The following is a 22,615-nucleotide window of genomic DNA, read 5'->3' as shown; positions in this document are numbered from 1 at the left end:
TCCAGGTTTAAGACCCTTTCTTTACCCAGCTCCAACAAAACCTCCAGGAACTCTGTGTGCTCCTCTGTCAAACTACAAATCTGACCTCTTCCTGATAAAAATTTGCTTCCTCTCCTCACAAGAACTCTCCTCACAAGCATGCATGTAAAATTACAAATATGAGCAGGCTCCCCAAGCCTGCTGTACCATTCAGTAATTTAAGAGAGTGCGGAAGAGGACATTGAGAAGGTTCCAAAGATGAAAAATCTCATTTATAAAGATAGGTTAGTAAAGCTAGGACTGTTTACCTTGGAGAAGAGAAGGCTAAGAGGAGACTTAATTGAAGTTTTCAAACTCATGAGCAGTCTGGACAAAGGAGATGGAGAGAAACTGTTCCTATTCATAAATGCATTGAGAATGGGAGGAATGAATGGGCTCCTTCTCCACTGCAATGATTCTGTGTTTCCCGCCTATCAACCAAACTTTGACTCCCTTGTTAGTCAAGAATATACTTACCTCTGACTTAAAAATGTTCAGTAATTCCACCTCAACTGCTCTCTGCGAAAGGAAATTCTTTGTGTTCTTCTTTCTGTTTGCTTGCTTCAATGCACTGACTGCCTTCACCCTCCAACTCAGTCATTCAAAACTCTCCTGTATGCTTGCCAACCACACAGCTTCTTTTTTAACTTCCTTCCTGTTAGTACTGCTTCCAGGTTGAAGGTCAGTAAGGCCACATGTGGACCAGTGTTTATTGTTATGCAAGTAAAGTTTTGTACTTGATGAAAACTCTAAAAAATATCCTTGAAAATATTCTTAAAAAACAATTATTTATTGCACAGACATTGTAAAGAGCTTAAAAGTATTCCTCAACATACTACTATGAGACATAGATCATCAGAATGTGTTCTGAAAGGGCCACATATTTTTAGCACATCTCACTTCTCATTCAGAGCTTGTTAATTTTAGATTTTCCATCCAATTCAAATAACTTATTTATATTTACATTATTTATGTCGAGCAGCATTTAAAGTACTGCACTGGCCACTTTCAGTTCTTTTTTCCGTGAAGGTAAGTTTCGCTCTGTCAGTCTGCCCCTTAACACGGAAGCCTTCATGAAATATAATTCCATGCACATCCTAAACCTGAGTTATACCAATTTAGAGTATTTTAATTTGACTCATAATCAGATGTCTTCAGTTTCATCCTGTCATTTTCTTTTCAGTTGCACTCAGTATACCAAATTGCTGATTTTTATTTTTGATGTTGGACCAGAAATATCATCCAATTTCTATAGTTTCATTGTCCAATCATATATTTAACTTTGGTTTTCTTTTCCTTGTTGCAAACATTATTAATGCTTTTATGTTCACTACGTCCGGTTCAAATGATCCAATGGGTCTTTCTTTATTTTCTCTTTGATTTCCCTGTCATTTTGATTCCATCAAACAGCATTGAGATGCTCAGGGTACTCTTTTCAACATATTTTACAGTTATACTCACAAATACTATAGTCCCAGCAGAGACATCTGGAAGGGAGCACAGGTTGGAGAAATTATGCCATTGTAATGTTACCCTATCTTTGATCTTGCCTCACCTACAATTTCATATGACTTCACTAATGCTGCCTTTTATAGACTATTCTGCTGCATCCTTCCTTCTTCCATAATCAAAATAGCTTTCTTTTGACTGGGAATAATTGTAGATTTTGTTAGTAATTGTGACATGGCTGTATAGTTTGTTTGTATGGGCTTTAAACACTTAAATAACAATGTTGTTCTGTATGTTTAAGGTGCACAATAATTTTTTCTTTAATGATATCTTATTTCTCTGCTCCCACCCCCACCCCACTTGGGGAATTGTATGGGGAAGTGGTTGTAGGGCTAATTATCAACCTATTTGATCTGTTCAAGAACATTCCTTCTGTAACCAACAAATGACTTGACCCAGAAATTCTGACCCAAAGGCAGGGACACCTGCACTGCACCATAAACCCTACCTAGTAAATGAATAATGAAACAGAATTGTAACATCTATTTGAAACAATTTGTGCCATTATGACTTAATGCAAAATTTGCTGACTGAAACATCCAGTTCAGGCATCACATTTTGAGGTATTGAAGCTCCAATACTAGTTCCGTTATAATAATGGGGTTTCTCCACGCGATCTGTTTGAGGTTTCACCACATGGACTTGGTGAATTCTGATCTTAATCATGTTGTCATATGGAGATTTAGAATAAGTCAGCTATGTCTCCAGGAGGAGGAGAGAAGAGAAAGAGGAAAAGTCTAGTCTAGCCGATATAGCCTACATTGTGTACCTCTGGCATTGTAAAGGTTTGGCAGTGGCTTTCAAACTATGTATTCACTTTGACAAGAAGCATGTCACATGGCACTTAAGAAAAAGAAAAAGAGAAATAACAACAAAAAGTAAAGCTGAAGCAATCACTGCTTGCATTTTTTTAGATTTCATTAGAACATTGAACTAGCAAAAATATGTTTTAGATACATATATATTTAATTTACTTTTTTATATAGCACAACTAAATGGTTATTATTGTTTGGCATAAGTTCTGCGTAATTTTATTTGGAAATAATTTACTTTTGAAATATTTTTATTGTTGAGAAATAAAATGTTATTTGTGCAACAATGTCTTTTAAATGTAAGTCTCCTGCTCAGGTTAAATACATTGACAATATATGATAAACAGTACAAAAGCTGCTCTAATTGTGAAGCATCTCCCCTATATATATTTTAGTTATCTAATGTATTTGAAAAATTCTAATTGAAGGTTCCTGTGCACAGTTCAGAATCATTAACATTTGGTGATTAAACAGTTCTAAGGAAGGGTCACTCGACCCGAAACGTTAACTCTGATTTCTCTCCACATATGCTGTCAGACCTGCTGAGCTTTACCAGCAATCTCTATTTTTGTTTTGGAAAATATAATAGTCTTACAAGCCAATAGATTCAGCTCAATTGCACCTCACTCGCATTCAAGTTGAAATGGCTGTTTTTGAATTTGTTGGTGACTGAATCAAAGTTTGCAGCATTCCATTGAAAGCATTTCATTGGAAAAGGTGGGTGGGTGAAAGTGCTATCTGAGTGTATCTGCAGTGTTGACTTTTTTCACTCCAAATCCCCTTGCTGCAACTCGACACACACTGATAGTGGAGAGGTGCAATGATGTCCAAAATAAATGCTAACTCCTCCCAGCCCCACCCCTCAGAAATGAGCTGTACCAGGTCTGAACCGAGCCAGTTGAACAGAAGCCCGCCACAGAGGGAGTCCCTGACCTTGGCTTTCACCTCAAACCTCAAGCCCAACAACGTTTGCATGGTAAATTGGAGTTTGACCTCGAAAGGCATTTCATAGAACGAGCTCTCTCACATTAGCCTGAGGCTGAGAGAGGGTTGTGCCAGTTTCCCACCCGCATTGGCAGGCTGTTGACCATATCCTATAAATTTCAGGCCCCGTGAGAAAACTCGTCAAATTGCACTGGTTTCTCGTCCTGTTCATCCATCCAAGCAGATGAAACAAAAAATCAGTGAATCGTTGATGCTGAACTGATGACTGTGACCAGCTCGACAGCTCTGATTATGCAGCTTTTCATTGTAGTGAAATGCTCGGTTGTAAAGTAGCAGGAAGCAATGTGCACCTATTGTTGTGCTAGTCCCACATTTGTGATGCTGGATAGGCGTTGAACAGAAATCAGTCATTTGCTCACACCAGGGAGAGATCAGAGAGGGAAATTAGCTGATCTGCTCTTCTGCACCAGTTCCCAGACATATCACAAATGACACTGCAGACATTTGAGAGTTTGTTCTCAGCCCAGTACCATTTAAGATAGGAAACGGTCCGGATGAGAGAAAAGGAGATAAATATTTCATGATCAGAGAAAAAAGCCTGTAACTTTGGGTTTTTAGATTTGCCAATCGTACAAAATAGTTAAGTAAATTATTTTTAAGCTCTGAAACAATTGAAGTTTGCTCAAAGTAACAGTACACATTTGGTCAGATAAGTATCTGGGAACAACAATCGAATTCAGAATGTTTCATTTCACAGAGCCCATTGCTTCGCTTCCAAGTAAATTGTATTTAGCAGCACATTTTCCAGTTTTGCTTTACTACAGCACCACCTGCTGGTCTTGTCATCTCACTGTCCTGCACCATCAACTTCCAGCCGGCAATTTTCACTGGAGTTGCATGCACAATGAATGCAGTCAATGGTTACGTTTGTTGAAAGAAATTCAATAGATTTGCCCGAAATGAGTCCTCAGAGACTAAGGTTTGTGAGAGGTGGCTGTCTCAGGCAAAACTAATCGGTTGACATGATAATCAAAGCATAATAATTACATTTTTTTATATTTCAAAAAATGATAAATAACGATAAAGTCATCTGTGCAAATCCCTCACCTTCCAAAATGCAACTCATGGCAACTGAGTCAATGAGAGAAACCTACATGTGTACTTTAAGACTTCATTCTGCAAGATGTCCCAGGTTGAATCCCCAGTCTCCAATAGGTTTACGGTTTTCTGCTGGTTGGCATGCTACACCTCATGACAGTAATCTGGGTGAGAGACAAATTACTTCTAGAAGTGCAGCTATGAATTGCAGGTGAGAGCAGGATCAAGTGATACCTGTATCACTCAGGTAACCTGCTGGAAAACACTGTCAAAACTCACAAAAACTCACACATGAGTAATGGACATCTGGGCGGTGGATGAGAGGGGATTGGCAGCTTTATTATGAATTATGCTCCAGTGACAAGTCAACTCCAGAAGAGGACCAGAGAAACGCAAAACTGTAAAAGAAAACTTGTGATTGGTGCCATGCTTGCACAAATATTTGTAACACAAGCTTTAATATTATTGAAAAATGCTGACAGAGAAACTGCATTTTGAATTAAGTAGCTAATGATACATTTATTTCTGTAGTCTTTCAGGCTGTCCCCGAGCAAAGAAAAGTGGAATCAAAATTGCACAAAGCAAAGATGACAAAGAAGATCAGGAACCCATCAAGTGAGTACAGCTTTCCTCTGTGATAGTGGCTTGCCATTCATCATCATCAGCATCAAACCATCAAACATACCAATGACTGTTCAATGAAACAATACATTTGGTGCTAATTTAAGGCAATTTCAAATTCACATCAACACTAGCATGCGGTATACCTCAGTACTTTGTTATCTTGAACAAATACTTTGGTTCTGCCTTCACAAAAGAGGGCAGAAGTAATGCCCAGGAATATTAGTGATCCAAGGGTCTTGTGAGAGGGTGAAATTGAAGGAAATCAGTCTTACTAAGAAAATGGTGCTGGGAGTTTTAATGGGCTTAAAGGTTGACAAATCACAACGACCTGATAATCCACATTCCAAAGTACGAAAGTAAGTTCACCTGGAAATATTGGATGCATTAGTGGTCATTTTCTAAACTTCTGTAGACCCTGGAGTAGTTCCTACACCTTGGATGGTGGCAGGTGTAACCCCACAATTTAAAAAAGGAGGGAGAGAAAAAACACGGCGAATTACAGGCCAGTTAGCCTAATGTCGGTAATGGGGAAAATGCTAGAGCCTATTATAAAAGATGGAAAAATTGGAAAGCGTTGTCAGAATTGGACAAAGCCAGCATGGGAGTATGAAAAGCAAATCATACTTTAAAAATCTGCTGGAGTTCTTTTTGAGGATGTAACTAATGAAATAGATAAGGGAGAACCAGGAATGTGATGCATTTGGATTTTCAGAAGTAATTTGATAAGGTCCCTCGTAAGAAATTAATGGGCAAAGCTAAAGCATATGGGACAAGAGGTAATATTGGCATGGATCAGGAATTGGTTGACAGATAGGAAACAGAGGGAATAAATTGGTCTTTTTCCAAGTAGCAAATAGTGACATTTGGAATATTGCAAGGATCAGTGCCTGGGCCCCAGCCATTTACAAAATATATTAACGACCTGGATGAGGGAACCAACTGCAACATTTCCAAGTTTGCTGAGGACACGAAACTGGATGGGATTAGGAGTCGTGAGGGGATGCAAGGATGTTTTAATGCAGTTAGTCAAGGTAACTGAGTGGGGCAAACATATGCTAGGTGCAATACAACCTGGCTAAATGTGAGGTTATACGTTTTGGTGAAAAGTAGAAAGGAAGACAATCACTTAAATAGTGATATATTGGGAAGTGTGGCTGTACCAAAGAATCTGGCCAAGTCACTGGATATATTCAGGAAAGAGATAGGTGATTTATTTAAATTTTAAATGCATCAAGGGCTACAGGGAGAAAGTGGGAGTATGACATTAAGACAGAGGATCAGCCATGATCATATTGAGTGACAGAACAGGCTCAAAGGACTGCATGGCCCACTCCTGCTCTGAGTCTCTATGCTTCTGTGATCCTAGATAGCAAATTCTCCTATAGTCATAGCTAAACCTGGAATGGAAGAGCACCTGGAGCAGGGAATCTCACAGCACTGTGACTCCACACCAATGGGAATTGCATTTGATGCAAAGAATTTTAAAATATTCTGAGGACACCCCTCATTTTTCACACATCAGCAAAATTTCAGACCATTTGACACTAGCAATATAAATCTGCCTGTTAGGATATGCCAGAAAAGATTTAAAAGATAACTTTGAATGATGTGCTTCAGCACACTTGATGACCTTATTCCCCTTTAGTACGATCTCTCTCATTTCACGTACAAGTAGGAGGTTGAGAAGCAACCTAATAGAGGTCTATAAAATAATGAGGGGTGTAGACAGGGTAATGGTTTGCCCTTTCCCTGGGATGGGAGATTTCAAGATGAGTGGGCACATCTTTAAGATGACAGGAGAGAGATTTAAAGAAGACATGAGGGGCAAATTTTTTACACAGTGGGTGGTTCATGTGTGGAATGATCTTCTGAGGAAGTGGTGAATGAGAGCACATTTACAACATTTAAAAGACACTTGGATAAGTACATGAATAGAAAAGGTTTGGAGGGACATGGGCTAGGAGTAGGCAGGTGGAACTTTTTTAGTTTGGGATTATGTTGGGAACAGACTGGTTGGACTGGAGGGTTTACTTCTGTACTGTATGACTCTATGACTCTAAGTCAGCTGAATGTGACTGTAGCTTGTGGGCAGTTTTGATTTGTGGAGTGGCAAACCACTGGGAACTGAATTAAGACTGATTAAGTAAGTTCACACAGGTCCCTTCCAACTGGGAACCACAATGAAAGGTAACAAATAGCTGGCCAGCAATATGTACAATAACAATTATTCAGACCGTATCTTTTACGTGCTTATATTCAGAGCTGTTTGTTCCCTTGTTCATGTTTTAAATATGCAAAGTGAGACAAGAATGCTGACTGTTGTACTCTTACTGCAGATGTCCTGTACCTGGGTGTGATGGTCAAGGTCATGTGACTGGGAAGTATGCATCTCATCGGAGTGCATCAGGGTGCCCGCTCGCTGCTAAGCGACAGAAGGACGGCTACCTGAATGGCTCACAGTTTTCATGGAAATCTGGCAAGACGGAAGGCATGTCCTGCCCAACTCCAGGATGTGATGGCTCAGGACACGTAAGCGGCAGCTTTCTTACGCATCGCAGGTGAGAAATCAGGTAACAGTCTCTCGAACCCAAAAGCCGTCTTTTGCAGATGCTGGACATCAGAATCTAGTAGAAAACGCTAAAAGCAACTCAGCAGGTCTTGCAGCATCTGTGGAGAGAGAAAGGCAGAGTTATTTTTTTCAGACCCAACAACTTACTTGTGCAAGCTCGACCACCTGAAACCTGAATTGTGTTTTGTCACTCAACAGTGTCTCAAAACGATTGTCGGAAAACTAAGGCTGCACTAGTTATTTTGCATTTCTGGAATTAATTGGGATTAAAAAAATCATTTTATAACTCAACACATGTATCTAGCCATCTGTGCTCATGTCTGGTATGTAAGGTGTTTTGGTTTCCATGTGCCTGGTATTGCGCTGGGAGATTTCAGGAATTAAAAGCTCAACTTTCTCAACCCTGCAGCAGGTAATGCAGAAGTCAAAATGCCATCTTAAAAACCTATGTCTTTTAATTTTAATTTTTGTTGAATTCCCTTGTCTATTAGTTTCAAAAACACTGGTAACTGGCAAAAAGTCTTTTTGACTAGATTTGAAGGAAAGGCACAGTGGCTCAGTGGTTAGCACTGCTGCCTCACAGCGCCAGGGACCTGGGTTTGATTCCACTCTCGGGCGACTGTCTGTGTGGAGTTTGCACATTCTTCCTGTGTCTGCGTGCGTTTCCTCTGGATGCTCCGGTTTCCTTCCACAGTCCAAAGATGTGTAGCGTAGGTGGATTAGCCATGCTAAATTGCCCATAATTGTCAGAGATGTATAGATTAGGTGGGTTATAGGGGGATGGGTCTGGGTGGGATGCTGTGTGGGTTAGTGTGGACTTGTTGGGCCGAAGGGCCTGTTTCCACACTGTAGGGATTCTATGATAATGAAAGGGTTGTCATAGAGTCCCCACAGTGTGGAAGCGGAGCAGTTGGCCAAATGAGTCCACAAAGACCCTTCAAAGAGCATCCCACCGAGCCCCATCCCAGCCCTGTAAACCCACATTTCCCATGGTTAATCCACCTAGCCTGTACATCCCTGGACTCTGTGTGCAATTTAGCTTGGCCAATTCACCTAACTTGCGTATCTTTGGACTGTGGGAGGAAACTGGAGCACCTGGAGGAAATCTACGCAGACACAGGGAAAATGTACAATCTCCACACAAACAGTCACCTGAGGCTGGAGTCGAACCTGTGTCTCTGGTAATGTGAGGCAGCTGTACTAATCACTGAGTCACTGTGCCACCCCAATTACAGGATGAAACTTTCACAAATACATTTGATTGGAGTTGGCACATTTAATTGGAATGGAAATAAATGCAACTTCTCTCCCAGTTTAAAATGTTTTCCCTGCTGATTGTCATAATCATGCACACTATCTGAACAATGTTTGCTGTCACTCATCAGTAATATCGCTGGGCACAATATTTTTCAGAGTATCTGTTATACCAGTGAATTGTCTTCAGGTGAAACAACATTAGAAATTCTGGTTTAATCAGAGGGTGGATAACACTAATTCAGTCCTCATTTTAAACATTTTAAACATGCTTCAAATTTCCTTATTTTAATGTAATGGTTTTACTTCACTTTTCTCAGTGAAGCAACAAAACTGATGGTAATTCGCAAAGGGCTGAAGTAGACTTGGTTGGAGCAGAGGAGGTTCTGTGCAGTATAAGCTAAGGATCTAGAAGTCATGAAACCAGGGTCATAAAACACCACTACTAGCAGGAGGATATGACTACAAGTGTAGCCTCTATTGTAAATTTGCATATAGGAATCGAGAACAGAAGGCTTGACAATCAGAACTAAGATTTGTAAATGGGAATTTCTCACAGCTTTGTTTTTTTTTTCTTTTAAAAAGCTTTCGCGATAAATTAAGGTGATATTTTGAAAGAAGTATTAAATGGAGTTCTAAAACACTAGACAAATCTATTGTATAAGGTAATGGTTCTAAAACATTAGAGACTGCATTAAGCTCCACACAACCTGATGAAATCAAAGAGATTTAGATCGGGAAAGTCAGAACTTCTGAGGATCTTGTAGATAGAGGCTTATATCCTTGGGTCTCTCAACAGTCTTGAAAACAATGTCTAACTTATTAACGTAATTTTTGTCTGATTGCTATTATTGAATAAACTTTTGTCATGTTTAAGACAAGAGCCTTTCCTCATAAAGACTCATTGCTGGGTCATTGCCACCACTGTAAACAAAGTAAGCACTTATACACAGTCAAGGAGAGAGGATAGTGGCAGCAAACCATAAAATTAATAGTGGTTGTTTCCACAGTACACAAAAGAAAATCTCCCACTGAATCAGCACTCCCACGTCGTGGAATTTTATTATTTTTGCATAGAAATTGAAGTGGCGCAGAAGTCTAAGGACACTGAATGTATTTGGAAACATAGTTTGTCAGAGCAGGGCATCTTAGTCAGCTACATCTGTTAGACCAGTTCCTGCATTCTCCAGCTCAAAAGGTTCTGACCGCAAAGTTCCTGGAAGTGTGAGTTGGTAATACCACAGTAAGGGCAGCAGGCTTACTGGAACCTGAGGGAATGAATCGCAAGACAATTGATGCACCTTATTGATTGATGAAATTTAAATATAGAGAAATAACCAGAGGAAGAATTGTGAAAGGTGAATTGGTCTGAGTGATTTTACTGTTGAATCAAGAACCGGAAAAGAAATAAAAAGGAGAATAAAGTTTGGGTTAATAGGTAGAGGGAAAAGCTGAGCAAATACATGCATGGATTTTTGAAAAGGACAACAAAAATAGAAAGTGCAACACTCTCCTTCAAATCTAATCAAAATTATACCATGGAAACAGTTCTCTGATTCCAACAAGTCTTTACGAGTGTTTCTCCTCCAACTGTTGGCAGTTTATTGTACAAAAGTATAATTATAAGCAGAATAAAGTATTGATAAAACAAATTTTTTGGCAAAGTATGCATTTTTTAAGAGCTGGAAGTAATTACATATAATAACATGACTACATGACCAATTAGCCTGTATATTTCAGCAATTCTTTTGTGCAATTTGAAAAAGAAAACAACTTTTCCCCCTTTGTTTCTACTTAAGGGCATAGCCAACATCACATCAGGTTCAGTTCTTGACCACACACAATCATAATGCCAGTGAGCCCAAGAGAAAAATTGAAGTGTGATGCCTGAAGTCTAATGGAAACCATCTTCAGAAATAATAGGGATGAAATATTTTATGCTTTACACATGTCACTATCCGGCTAGATTTTATGGGGAATAGCAGGCAAGTGGGTCAAACTGTATTGCTTTTTGTAAAACCCTAATAGATTTGCTTGGCCAAATGGTCTCTTTCTGTCCTGCACTGTTCAATGAGACAGAAAAGTAAGATAAATAAATAATACTTTAAAGTTTGGCTTTTTAAAGGTTTACAGCAATAATTCACTATCTGAAGGAATAAGAGTGCATACTTTTAATTTTTCACATTTTAATCGAGAGAGATTAATTGGTAAAGTTGGCAATACCTCTTCCTCACGACAAGTCATGTGGCCCATACACCACTATTTCTTCACAAAATTCCTGATCGGAAAGATTTATTTAAGGTGACCAATTTGACCAATTTTGAAATATGATTTTGAATGAGGTATAATTGGAGAGCTGACAATGCACAATGTGACAAGATATTGCCAGGATAATCATGAGCGAAGGTGATCAGCTATTTGCTAGCCTGAAAACTTTTGGCATGTGCAATTTGTACATCAGTCCATTTGTATTGCTAACATATATGATTGTTTAATGTTTCTTCCATTAGTGTACTTTCACGTTATAACTCCTAGAGACTGCATTTTGTTCAAATCTAAATCTGAATGATGGGATTACAAAGTGGCAAAGGTCAATAAACAAATGTGCAATTGTTGTTATTTCTACCTGTGTAAAATAGCTGTCAATTATATATGATTGGAGTTTTAAAAGGCTGTTTTTTTTAGGACTAACTTCGCTTGGTTAATGTTCAGTCTGTAAAAAGATTTCACCATTTGGAACTTCAGCCCTATAAATATAGTATTTGCATTTCCCAAAAATAATTAACAGGTACTTTTGGATTTTTGAACACATAGGATAGAAAAACATCACCTTAAGGTTTCACCAGTAGTCAGGACCATTTTCATGTCTCAAATCTGCTGGTCTTTGAGGTCTGCACACTGGCATGATTCAGCTGGCATTAGCCATTCAAAAGGCCAGCTTGGACAACCCTGTCTAATTAAAGATGGCCAGAAGGCTATGCAGGTGGAAAGGCCAATGGGTGCCTTTCGCAGTCCCATAGGGTGAGGCAGCTGCTGTTAATGTAGGAAGGAGGCTGTGACGGTGCCTTAAGATGGAGAAAACAACAAAAACAAAGTTTAAAATTAACTGTGGGCACAACTGCCAGGCCGTTAGTATAGAGAGCAGACCCCTCCACAACATAGCCCGAGGCCACTGTTATGGCCCTCTGCACTATGGCTCTAGGGATGTGGCACAGTTACCAAAGGTTGGTCCTGCTATTGAGAAGCTGAGTTCCATCAGCGGGGCACTTGTCTGCTCAGAGTTTCCAATTCAGGTGCCAATCTATCGTAATTATTTTTATCATACTGCATACAGTTATCAAATTTTTTTGTTGTTGTTCTTGTGATGAACTTTGTTATCACTGACTTGATAAATCATGAATATCCCAACCTAATTTAAAAGTCTGAATGAAAATGGTCACTTGTATTAAGTGTTCTGAGCCCATTTCTGTCATTTTGTTAATTTAGTTTGTTTCACTTTCCTACATTTTCTTGGATGCAGCCTGTCAGGATGTCCAAGAGCTACTTCTGCAATGAAGAAAGCAAGGTTGTCAGGAGAGGACATGTTGACGATAAAGCAACGAGCCAGTAATGGTAAAGAGACTTCACCTATCTTGCAGAACAGTGTAATGTATGATATAAGTACAATGTACGATATCAAGCGGACTTTCTTCAGTGAACTTACCACAAAAGAAGCACAAAGGATAGTCTTGTGCACCCTTGACAGCTGGCCACTTGAAATATGCTACAATTAAATGGTTTCTCATTTAAAATAGCTCAATTAACCAACTAAACTGTCATTCATGTTTTGTTTTTGAAAAGAAAATATTTGGAGGCGGAACATGCACGAAAAAGTGTTTGCTTTGTAGAATTAGACACAAAGGTTATCAAAACTCAAAATAATTCTTGGACAATGACTTTATGCTATGCAAGAATTATTATGTAAAATACATAGACTATCCTTTAAAGATACATTGGACCTGAAAGTGGATTTAACTGTTACGATTAGTGTGACAATTTACCTAAAAATATTTCTGTGAGAAGCTGTAAAACGGGTTATGGGGAAGTAATACAATTCATATTGTAGAAAGGGATTGTGTTGGACTCAGAATGCTCTAGGGATTAATTTCCATAAATATAGGTTGGAAAGAACTATGTTGTGCCATGTGTGTACCAAAGATTTTGTTAAGGGAAAAGTTGCAGGAAGACCTTGCTGATATTTTGTACAGATGTAACACATTTGGTAAATGAGTGACAAGGTGGTGTATAACATCAGTCAGATCACATGGGCAGCTAGGTACAATAGATCAAGCAATATTGGAAGTTAAAGGATTTATGATGCTACCTATTATGCTCAGTGGGGGTCAATTAACTCAGTTGCCTGACAGCTGTTTGCAATGCAGAGTGACACCATCAGCATGGGTTTAATTCCAACCCTGGCTGAGGTTACCATGAAGGACTCTCCTTCTCAACCTCTCCCCCTCACCCGAGGCATGCTGTCCCTGAGGTTAAACTAAAACCAGTCATCACTGTCTAATGAGAGAGCAGCCCTATGATCTGGTAAGACTCTGGCGACATTATGTTTGCCTGTGCTGAGTTAAATGTGAATTAAATTATAACACGGGGAGGTGGTAGTGCATTGGTAATGTCACTTGACCAGGAATACGAAATCCTAGGCAATTATTCTGGGGCGTGTGTTCAAATCCCACTTTGGTAGGCAGTGAAATTTGAATCTAGTAAAGATCTAGAATGAAAATTTCCAATGTAACGGTGACCATAATCACTGTTGATTGTTATATAAAGCCCTCTGGTGCACAGTATCCTTTAGGGAAGAAAGTTTGCCAAGCCCACACAAGACTCGAGACTCACAGTAACGTGGTCGACTTTAACTGCTCTCTGGGAATTAGGGATAGGCAATAAATGCTGACAATGACTTCCACATCCCATGAACAATTTTTTTGTTCAAAAATGCAACAAGATAAACAAATCAATAAACAATTGCAAGATATAAAATTACTAAAGCCTGAATATTTTGTAAAGACAAAAAAGTTCTCTAACTCAGAATGATGCTAAGGGCCAGCCCCTGACTAACCCTGCCATTTTTGCAGGATATGAGAGGTTGAGTGGGGGTGGATTGTACCTTGCATATCTGATGCTCCACAAATCATTTCATAACCTATCGTTGTCTCAGTATGGTACCTGCCAGTTTACAATTTGATCGACAGCTTCAAGTCTAAGTTTTTGAAGTGGAAATATGAAAGAAAATTATTTTTACTAAAGAGATTAAATAGTTGAAAGAAAGTAAATATGGTTAATGGTTTTAATCAATGGAAGTGTTTTTAAAACAGTGATTTAAGTAATACACACTTAGAAATTTATCATATTTTGTCTCAGTGTGGGACTTGAGGTGTACACATGGTGGGTACTCAATGAGTTAGCATGGAACATTAAGGGCAAATGAATTGACACTAACTTGCTATAGAGACTCTGAAGGGTCATTGGGTGTGTGTAAGTGGTGCATTGTTTGACATGCAGGATATAAGGGCCTATGGGGGGTTGGGTGGGGGCAGAAACTGACATAGGTTGACAAGGATGGTGCATGGGGAGTGTGTTGGGGGGTGGGGTGAGAGCCCAAAGGCTGTGTTTTGTTTTTAATGTCTTTGTTTTGCAGCCAGGGCAAAGGTTTTAATCATTGGACAAAAATTGGAGTTCTGTGCAGTGCAGTACAAAATCACATGGAACGTTACTCCCAAACTCGTCCCCACCACCCAGGAAACAAAAAATTGAAGTGTCCAAGGCCCTTTTATCCAGGTCAGATTTGCAGAACCACCAATTTTCCCAACTTTGCCTGTGCTTCTGGCTTGGGAATGAAAATTCAGACCTGACTATAACTTGCCAAAAGAGGCAAAGCAGATTTTGCACCTTTTTAAATCTCATGTCTGGCTCATGCAGTTTTGAAGTCTGTAAACTCTGCATAACTAATTGGTAAGTCATGCATTAACAATGTTGGTAAAACCATTGCCATTTTAATGAGCTGTGATTTATGAGAAAGATATAGATTTTCACTTCTTTCTCCCATACCTTCTCCCCTGTCTACGTTAAGCTCTGAGCTTGACATAAGCATCTGTGTTGGTTAGAAGGAGAATTTGATTTTTCTCTGCAGTAGGTGATGGAGGCAGGGAATCAAAGGTCAAATAACTTGCTGCAGTCTTCTCTCATACACATCTGAATGGGTTGTCACAGGCTTGTAAGCTTGCCTGACAAAATCAAAATTGTGTTTAGAGCATCGAAAAGAGGAAAGAGTGGAACAGAGCATTGGAATAGAAACATTAGGAAATTAATACTTATATAGTGTTATTATTAATAGTAATAACATTACAAAAATGCACCAGTGCTGTCCTACTTCTCTTAAATTATGGTGCACTTGTTATGGTTACTCTTATGTTCTGGTAAATACCTTAATTTTCTCAAAGTTTCCCTACTCTGCTTCCCACACACTGTGATTTTTCAATTCTGTGGACCTACTGTGTTTCAGTGATGTGCAGCATATTGTTAAAATACACATGAAAATAATTACAAGCCTGAACAAAATTACCCTGTGAATCTTTTAAAATACAATAGATATAAGGATCGCTTTAAAGACTATAAGACCATCAGATCAATTTGTAATGATTTTTCTCTATGGGTTATGAGAGTAACCCATAACTCATTTCTGGTTTGAATCTCATTGCTACCCATGTATTATATATAAAGTCCCTGATGACACTGAGGTATCTCAATGAAGTTCACACTAATATCTATTTTTGATGTTGAGTGACTATTATGGATGGCATAGAGGAGAAACTGGGCACTGGTGTTAAAGAGGTCTTCAATATGCTATAAGCCCATTTTGCACCACTGGTGATGACCACAGAGTCATAGAGTCAGACAACATGGAAACAGGTCCTTTAGTCCAACCAGTGCATGCCAACCACATCCCTAAACTAAACTGGTCCCACCTGCCTGTGCTTGGCCCATATCCCTCCAAACCTTTCCTATTCATAAGCGTATACAAATGTCTTTTAAATGTTGCAACTGCACCTGCATCCACAACTTTCTCTGGCAGTTTATTTCACACACCAATTAATCTCTGTGTAAAAAAGTTGCCCCTCATGTCCTTTCTAAATCTTTCTCCTCTCACCTTAGAAATGTGTCCCCCAGTTTTGAACCCAAAGGAAAAGACCCTTGGTATTCACCTTATCTATGCCCCTCATGATTTTATAAACCTCAATAAGGTCACCCCTCAACCTCCTATGCTGGAGTGAAAAAAGTCTCAGTCTTTCCGGTTTATCTTTCTAATTCAAACCCTCCATTCCCAGTGAAATCCTGGTAAAGCTTTTCTAACCCCTCTCCAATTTAATGATATCCTTCCTGTAACAGGGCAACCAGAACTGCACACAGTACTCCAGAAGAGGCCTCACCAATGTCTTGTTTAATTTCAACATGATGTCCCAACTCCTATAATCAAAGGTCTGAGCTTTGAAGGCAAGCATGCTAAACACCTTCTTAATCACTCTGTCTACCTGTGACACAAACTTCAAAGAATTACGTACCTGAACCCTTAGGTCTCTCAGTTCTACAACATTACCCAGGGCCCTTCCATGAATTGTGTACATCCTGTCCTTGTTTGTATTACCAAAATGCAATTTAGCCAAATATCCAAATGCCACACCTCAGCTCATTGGCCCAATTGATCAAGATCTCTTTGTAATCGTAGGCAACCTTCTCGTCTGTGCCCTATACCACCAATTTTGGTGTCATCTGCAAACTTACTAACCATGCCTCCTATATTCCCATCCAAATTATTTGTATAAATGACAAACAAAAGTGGACCCTGTCCCGATCCCTGAGGAACACCATTGGGCACAGGCCTTCAGTCTGACAAACAACCCTCCACCACCACCCTCTCAATCCTACCATAAAGCCAATTTTGTCCCAGCTGTGATTTATCTATTCTAACTGCAATTGATAGAAAGCTAATAACTTCAGTTTTAATTCAGTCTCTAAGATTTTAGCAGTCATCCTGGCACAGGCCTTGCTTAAGCATGGCTTGGCTACAATCATATTAATTTTCTGTTGTCCTGTGGCTTTACACCTAACTAGTCAAGTAATGGCCAAGGATGTAACGGTGTTAAGGAGAGAGAGAAATTGCGGTAAATTAAATGGGCTGAAAACTTGGATATGTTGTTTCATTGACTTTGAAAGACTGGCTCACATATCCTTGTCACTGTTGGACTTCATGGATTTGACCAACCCCTAAGTTTAAAATTATCAGATTTGTGTAATTTGTACGAGAGCTTAATTTCTTGATTACCCTGGCTTTCTTTGCACTTGTAGTAATTAGACTAGGCATATAAATCTTGAGATTTAAAGCATACTAAATTTTTTCAACAGTTTTCGACTGCTCATCTTCATAAAATGCTCTGAGCCAAATAGTGCTCATCAGAGCCCATGGGATGTATTTGAGTCAATGACTTTTAGTGAAGGCAAGAGAGAAAACACAGGAGAGGAAAAGAACAATTTCAGAAGTTCCAACCCGGCTCACGTTCAGCCGGCTTCTGTTTGTTCAGTTTAAGTAAAGTCAGTTGTGTAAACCTGTGGCCCTCGTATTTTGATAGATTTGGCTACTTGCTGTCAATCTTTCCTTCGGCTGTAATCATGAAGAAGCCTGCTTTCTGTGCCGATTTCCATTAAGAGCTCAGCAGTGTAGTGGAAAAGGTGTGTTAACTCTCAGAAAATGTTAGTGAGTAATCCAGATGGAAACCAAAGACCATTTCAGTCATCTGCAGCCATGCATAATCCATTGGTCTCAGTTAACTTTGATAATGTGAGCAGCCAATCGAAATTTTCACACATTTTTAGTAATACATCTTCATCCCACATTTAGGTAACCATTTCTGCTTCTTTTTAATGACATCCTATTACATTTAAGCAGGTGAACCTTAAAGTCATCTTCACTTCCTATTGTTACAGCACATTTGAATGGTGCTTTAGGAAAGTGTGACTTAATATCTTGAGTGCTGCCCAAAACCCAGCCACCAGGAAGACCAAAAGAGAGGTGACTCTTAGGACTTCCCGACCTTCCCCGGACCTGTGCTTTGTAACTCCTGCTGATGTGACTTTAGATCAAGAACTCTCTGTGCAGAGAAATTATCAACAAGAACTTGGATCCACTTGATTAAGTCCCAAAGTGCTGTGTTAAGTAATTTTTGCAATGGAACAAAAATCAAATTCATGTAAATTTATTTTAAATAGATTGGTGGAAGCTATAAACTTCTCCAAACTTACCATTACCTGGGATACAATAACCCAAATAATTCAATGCACAATATCAGAAGATCAACTTTCACCACTCCAACTGGAGGAAAATTAAGCAACCAAACTGTGAAATCTGTAGTGCCGGACCTGTCATCCTGTTCACTTTGCCAGTTGCCTGCAAACAATTTATTAGTGCCTTGTGAAAAGAAACCATAGTGCCCCATTGTTTAAGATGGATGCTGACTTGCAAAATATTACAGTTTTGTGATGTACATAGGATCCCAATACATTGTTGAAATCAAATGGTTGAAAGATGCTGTATATTTCAGCAAAAAACATAAAAGGCATAGTGAGTTATCGAATATTTACAGCATGAAAGGCGGCACTTTGGCCCTTTGTTTCCATGCTGGTCATCAAACATCCATCCATTTTACAACATTTTCCAACATTTGGCTCACAACCTTATATCAAGTGTTCACCTAAATGGTTGTTAAATGTATTAAGGGTTCCCTTTTATGCAGAGAGTTCCAGATACACAGAACTCTCTGGTTGGAATCGCTTTTCCTCAAATCCCCTTTAAATCTCCTGCTGCTTATCTTCAGACTTTGCCTGTGTTTATTGACCTCTCCACTAAGGAGAAGCATTTCTCTCTCTCGACTCTTTCCATGCCCCTCAAAAGATCCCCCTCATTCATCTCTGCTCTAAGGGAAACAATCCTAGTCTATCTTGGCTCCCCTCATAGCTGAATTGCTTCAGCCCAGCCAACATTATGGTGAATCTCCTTTCCACCTTCTCTCACGCAACCCCATCCTTCCTACTGTATGGAATTTTACACAGTACTCCAGCTGTGGCCTAACTGTTTTTTTCTTTATTCATTAATGGGATGAGGGCATCACTGGCCAGGCAGCATTTATTGCCCATCCCCAATTGCCCAGAGAGCAGTTCAGAGTCAATCACATTGCTGTGGGTCTGGAGCCACATGTAGGTCAGACCAGGTAAGGATGGAAGTTTCCTTCCCTAAAGGACATTAGTGAACCAGATGGGTTTTTCGAACAACCGACAGTGGCTTCATGGTCATCGCTAGGTTCTTAATTCCAGATATGTTTTATTGAATTCAAACTCCACCATCTGCCATGCCAGGAGTGGAACCCAGAATGTTATCTGGGTCTCTGGATTAACAGTCCAGCGATAATACCGCTAGGCCATCACCTCCCCTGATATATAATGCCCAGGTATATAACTAATGTTATATACAGCTCCATCATAACCTCCTTGCATTTGTATTCAATGTTTTGACTAATAAAGGGACTTATCCCATATGCCTTTTAGCTACCTTATCTACCTGTCCTTTAAGTATCTATGGACAGACACACCAAGGTACCCCGATCCTCTGTATTTCCTAGGATCCTACCATTCAACGTGTACTCCCTTGGCTTGTTAGTTCTCCCAAAATGCATCGCCTCACACGTTTCAGGATTAAATTCTATTTGCCACTGTTCAACCCATCTGACCAGCCATCTATATCCATAAGACCATAATCTAAGACTTTCATACCACCGATTTTGTGTTATCTGCAAACTTACTGATTCTATCTCCTACATTCATGTCTGGATCATTAACAAACAGCAAATGATCCAGCATCGAACTCTGTGATATGCCGCTGAACACACATACACATAAACAGTCACAAACCATCCTTCAAACGTCACCCTCTGCTTCCTGCCACAAATCCAATTTACCAAATTGCCCTGGATCCCTTGGGGCCTCAGCTTCTTAACCAGCCATGTGAGACCTTGTAAAAGTCTTACTGCAGTCTACATAAAGTACTGTACCTACCCTCACCAACACTCCTCAGAATTCAATCAAATTTGTTTGCCATGATGTTCCCCTTTCAGTGCTATGTTGACTGTTTTTAATTAATTCTGCCCCTCTGAATCTTTTCCAACATTTTCCTTTCCACAGATATATGACTCACTTGTCTGTAGTTTCATCTGCTTACAAAATCTGATTTTCTTTTAATGAAGTGTTAATCACCCTGACCTTTAAAGTATCAATAACAAAACAGGAAGCACATGACATCTCTTTATCTTGTGTAAATAATGAATGAGTCTTTTTAAAGCCGCTCCACACATACCATTATTCCGTGGGGTTCAATGATTCTGTGTCGTGTATACTGGTTGAATAGACACAAAAGTGTCATGATTTAGCATGGAGGAGATGAGACACATTTGCGAGTGGGGTGAGTCATGAGTTAACATTGGGGATATGAGCTATCATTGGTGGTATTTGGGAGGGCAGGAGTTGACATGGAGAGTACAAGGTCCATTGGAAATTGTTGGGACCATGAGTAGGCATCTGGGGGACATGGGTAAGACCATGGTTCTTGAATCCAGGCTTTAGTTTGCTACGTCTCTGGGGCACTGTGAGGCATAAATGAACTTCTGACCCCAAAACCACAATACTTGCAGGAGACCAGAAGGTCCCCATCCCTCATAATGGAGGTAGCCTGATATAGGCTTCCTATTCACACTGTTGTTCTGGTAATACTGGAAATTAGGGGCATCGGACGTAGGTGTACTCATGCGTACACACATACACATGCACACATATACACACATACATATACACACATAAGCACATAAACACACACACATACATACACACACGCACACACACAAACGCATAGATACACATACACATACACACACACACACATACACTCTGAACAATATTCCAGGACATATAAAACAGTGTTAAATTTACATCTTTATTGGAAGATTTTTTTTTCAGAAAGGAACTAAATAGGCAAAGTATGTTTGCTTAAATTTAACACGACGCTTATCTTGAGCAGCAGGAAGCAAAGCTTATGAGGCTCAACTAATTATGAGGCCATATATTTGCAGAGTTACAAAATCTTCTCTTTAAAAGTGGCAGGCAACTTCTGGATCCAAAACTCCTAACCCCATTTCCAGGAGATTGCATTTTTTCCAGTAGGGTAAAGTGGGCAGAGTATGACTCACACATAAAGAAAACCTGAACTCATTTGATTTCAGTGCTATTGATCCCGTTTTCACTAAGGACCTGAAACTGCAATGAGGGAGCTACACATTTTAGAGTAGATATATTGTTCAAGAAGGGCAAGTACAGTTTGTGGAAATGTCAAGCTGGGAAGTTATTTAAATCACATATCCCTGAAAAATTAAAATAAACTGCTTGCATCATTGAATTTTTTTAAAAAAGAGACCCAATCTGTGAAATTATTTACATCCTCAGACCTTTGCAACTTAAAGAAAAGTTACCTATGTTAGTGAAAGTTGGAAAAAGTCTGGTGGAGCTGTTTGTTGGCATTGTCCTAAGGACTATCATAGTGGCATTATTAATGCTTGGCAATTTTCTACGACCTTCATTATGTCTGGATTGAAGCTCAGAGTTTGATGACAGCTTAAAGTTGTTCTTAGAGGATTGTCTGTCTTTTGTATGCTTATGAATAGAGGTCTTTTTTTATAAGGAATTAAATACTTGAGAGTGTTTGTTATTATTTTGAATAGACCTTTCATAAATGAAAGGTTTTTAAAAAAATATAGTGTAGTCTATAATAACTATTTAGAACTTTATTTTATTTTAAGATGGGCGGGTGCATCATTTTGCATGGAAAGTGAGGTTTCTTTGGGGCTGGTGACAGTCTAAGTTAGTGTGTTAGGGAGTTGGTGAGGGGGTATAAGGGGGAATGCTAGAGGGCATGCAATTTAACAACACAATTAGGATAAAGACAAATAGAACCAAAGTGAGCCTTTAAATCAGTCAACCTCAGTGTCAATGGTCAATGTGGCTTTTTCAATCTGTATACAGGGTGGGGTCCATTCCTCACCTACACACCCGCCCCCTCTGTAATGTAAGGTAATCATTCTGAAAGAGTTGATGCATTAAGCTCCATTCAGTAACCAGGGATTGGTGCTGGGTCCACTTTTGTTTGTCATTTATATAAATGACTTAGATGACAGTATAGAAGGCATGGTTGGTAAGTTTATGGATGACACCAAAATTGGTGGTATAGTGGACAGGGAAGAATGTTATCTAAGATTACAAAGAGATCTTGATCGATTGGGTCAATGTACTGAGGATTGGCAGATGGCATTTAATTTGGACAAGTGCAAGGTATTGCATTTTGGTAAAACAAACAAGGGCAGGACTTATACATTTAAAAGTAGGTCCTTGGATAGAGTTGTAGAACAGAGAGATCTAAGGATTCAGGTATATAATTCTTTGAAATCTGCATAACATGTATGCAGTGGGTTAACAAGGCATTTAGCACAGTCATTGGTCAGACCTTTGAGATTTCGGAGTTATGACATCATGTTGAGGTTGCATGGGATGTTAATGAGGCCTCTTCTGGAATATTGTGTCCAGTTCTGGTTGCCCTATTTTAGGATGGATACTATTTAGCTAAAGAGGATTCAGAAAAGATTTGGAG

The 22,615-nt window shown here is 39.3% G+C and overlaps 1 protein-coding gene across 1 annotated transcript in view; it reads left to right on the top strand.

The window, feature by feature from the left end:
* The window catches only part of LOC109934633 (myelin transcription factor 1-like protein), a 264,033-nt gene that overhangs the window by 220,368 nt on the left and 21,050 nt on the right, over positions 1–22,615 (top strand). The window contains exons 17-19 of the mRNA XM_048596974.1: positions 4,914–4,997; positions 7,343–7,564; positions 12,350–12,441. Coding sequence (XP_048452931.1) covers positions 4,914–4,997; positions 7,343–7,564; positions 12,350–12,441 — 398 coding nt within the window. The remainder of the gene's footprint in view (positions 1–4,913; positions 4,998–7,342; positions 7,565–12,349; positions 12,442–22,615) is intronic.

Source organism: Rhincodon typus, chromosome 5 (genome assembly GCF_021869965.1).
Source record: "Rhincodon typus isolate 14 chromosome 5, sRhiTyp1.1, whole genome shotgun sequence".
Taxonomy (NCBI): Eukaryota; Metazoa; Chordata; class Chondrichthyes; order Orectolobiformes; family Rhincodontidae; genus Rhincodon; species Rhincodon typus.
Note: the sequence above shows the minus strand (reverse complement) of the source record. Positions and strands in the feature narration are given on the sequence as shown.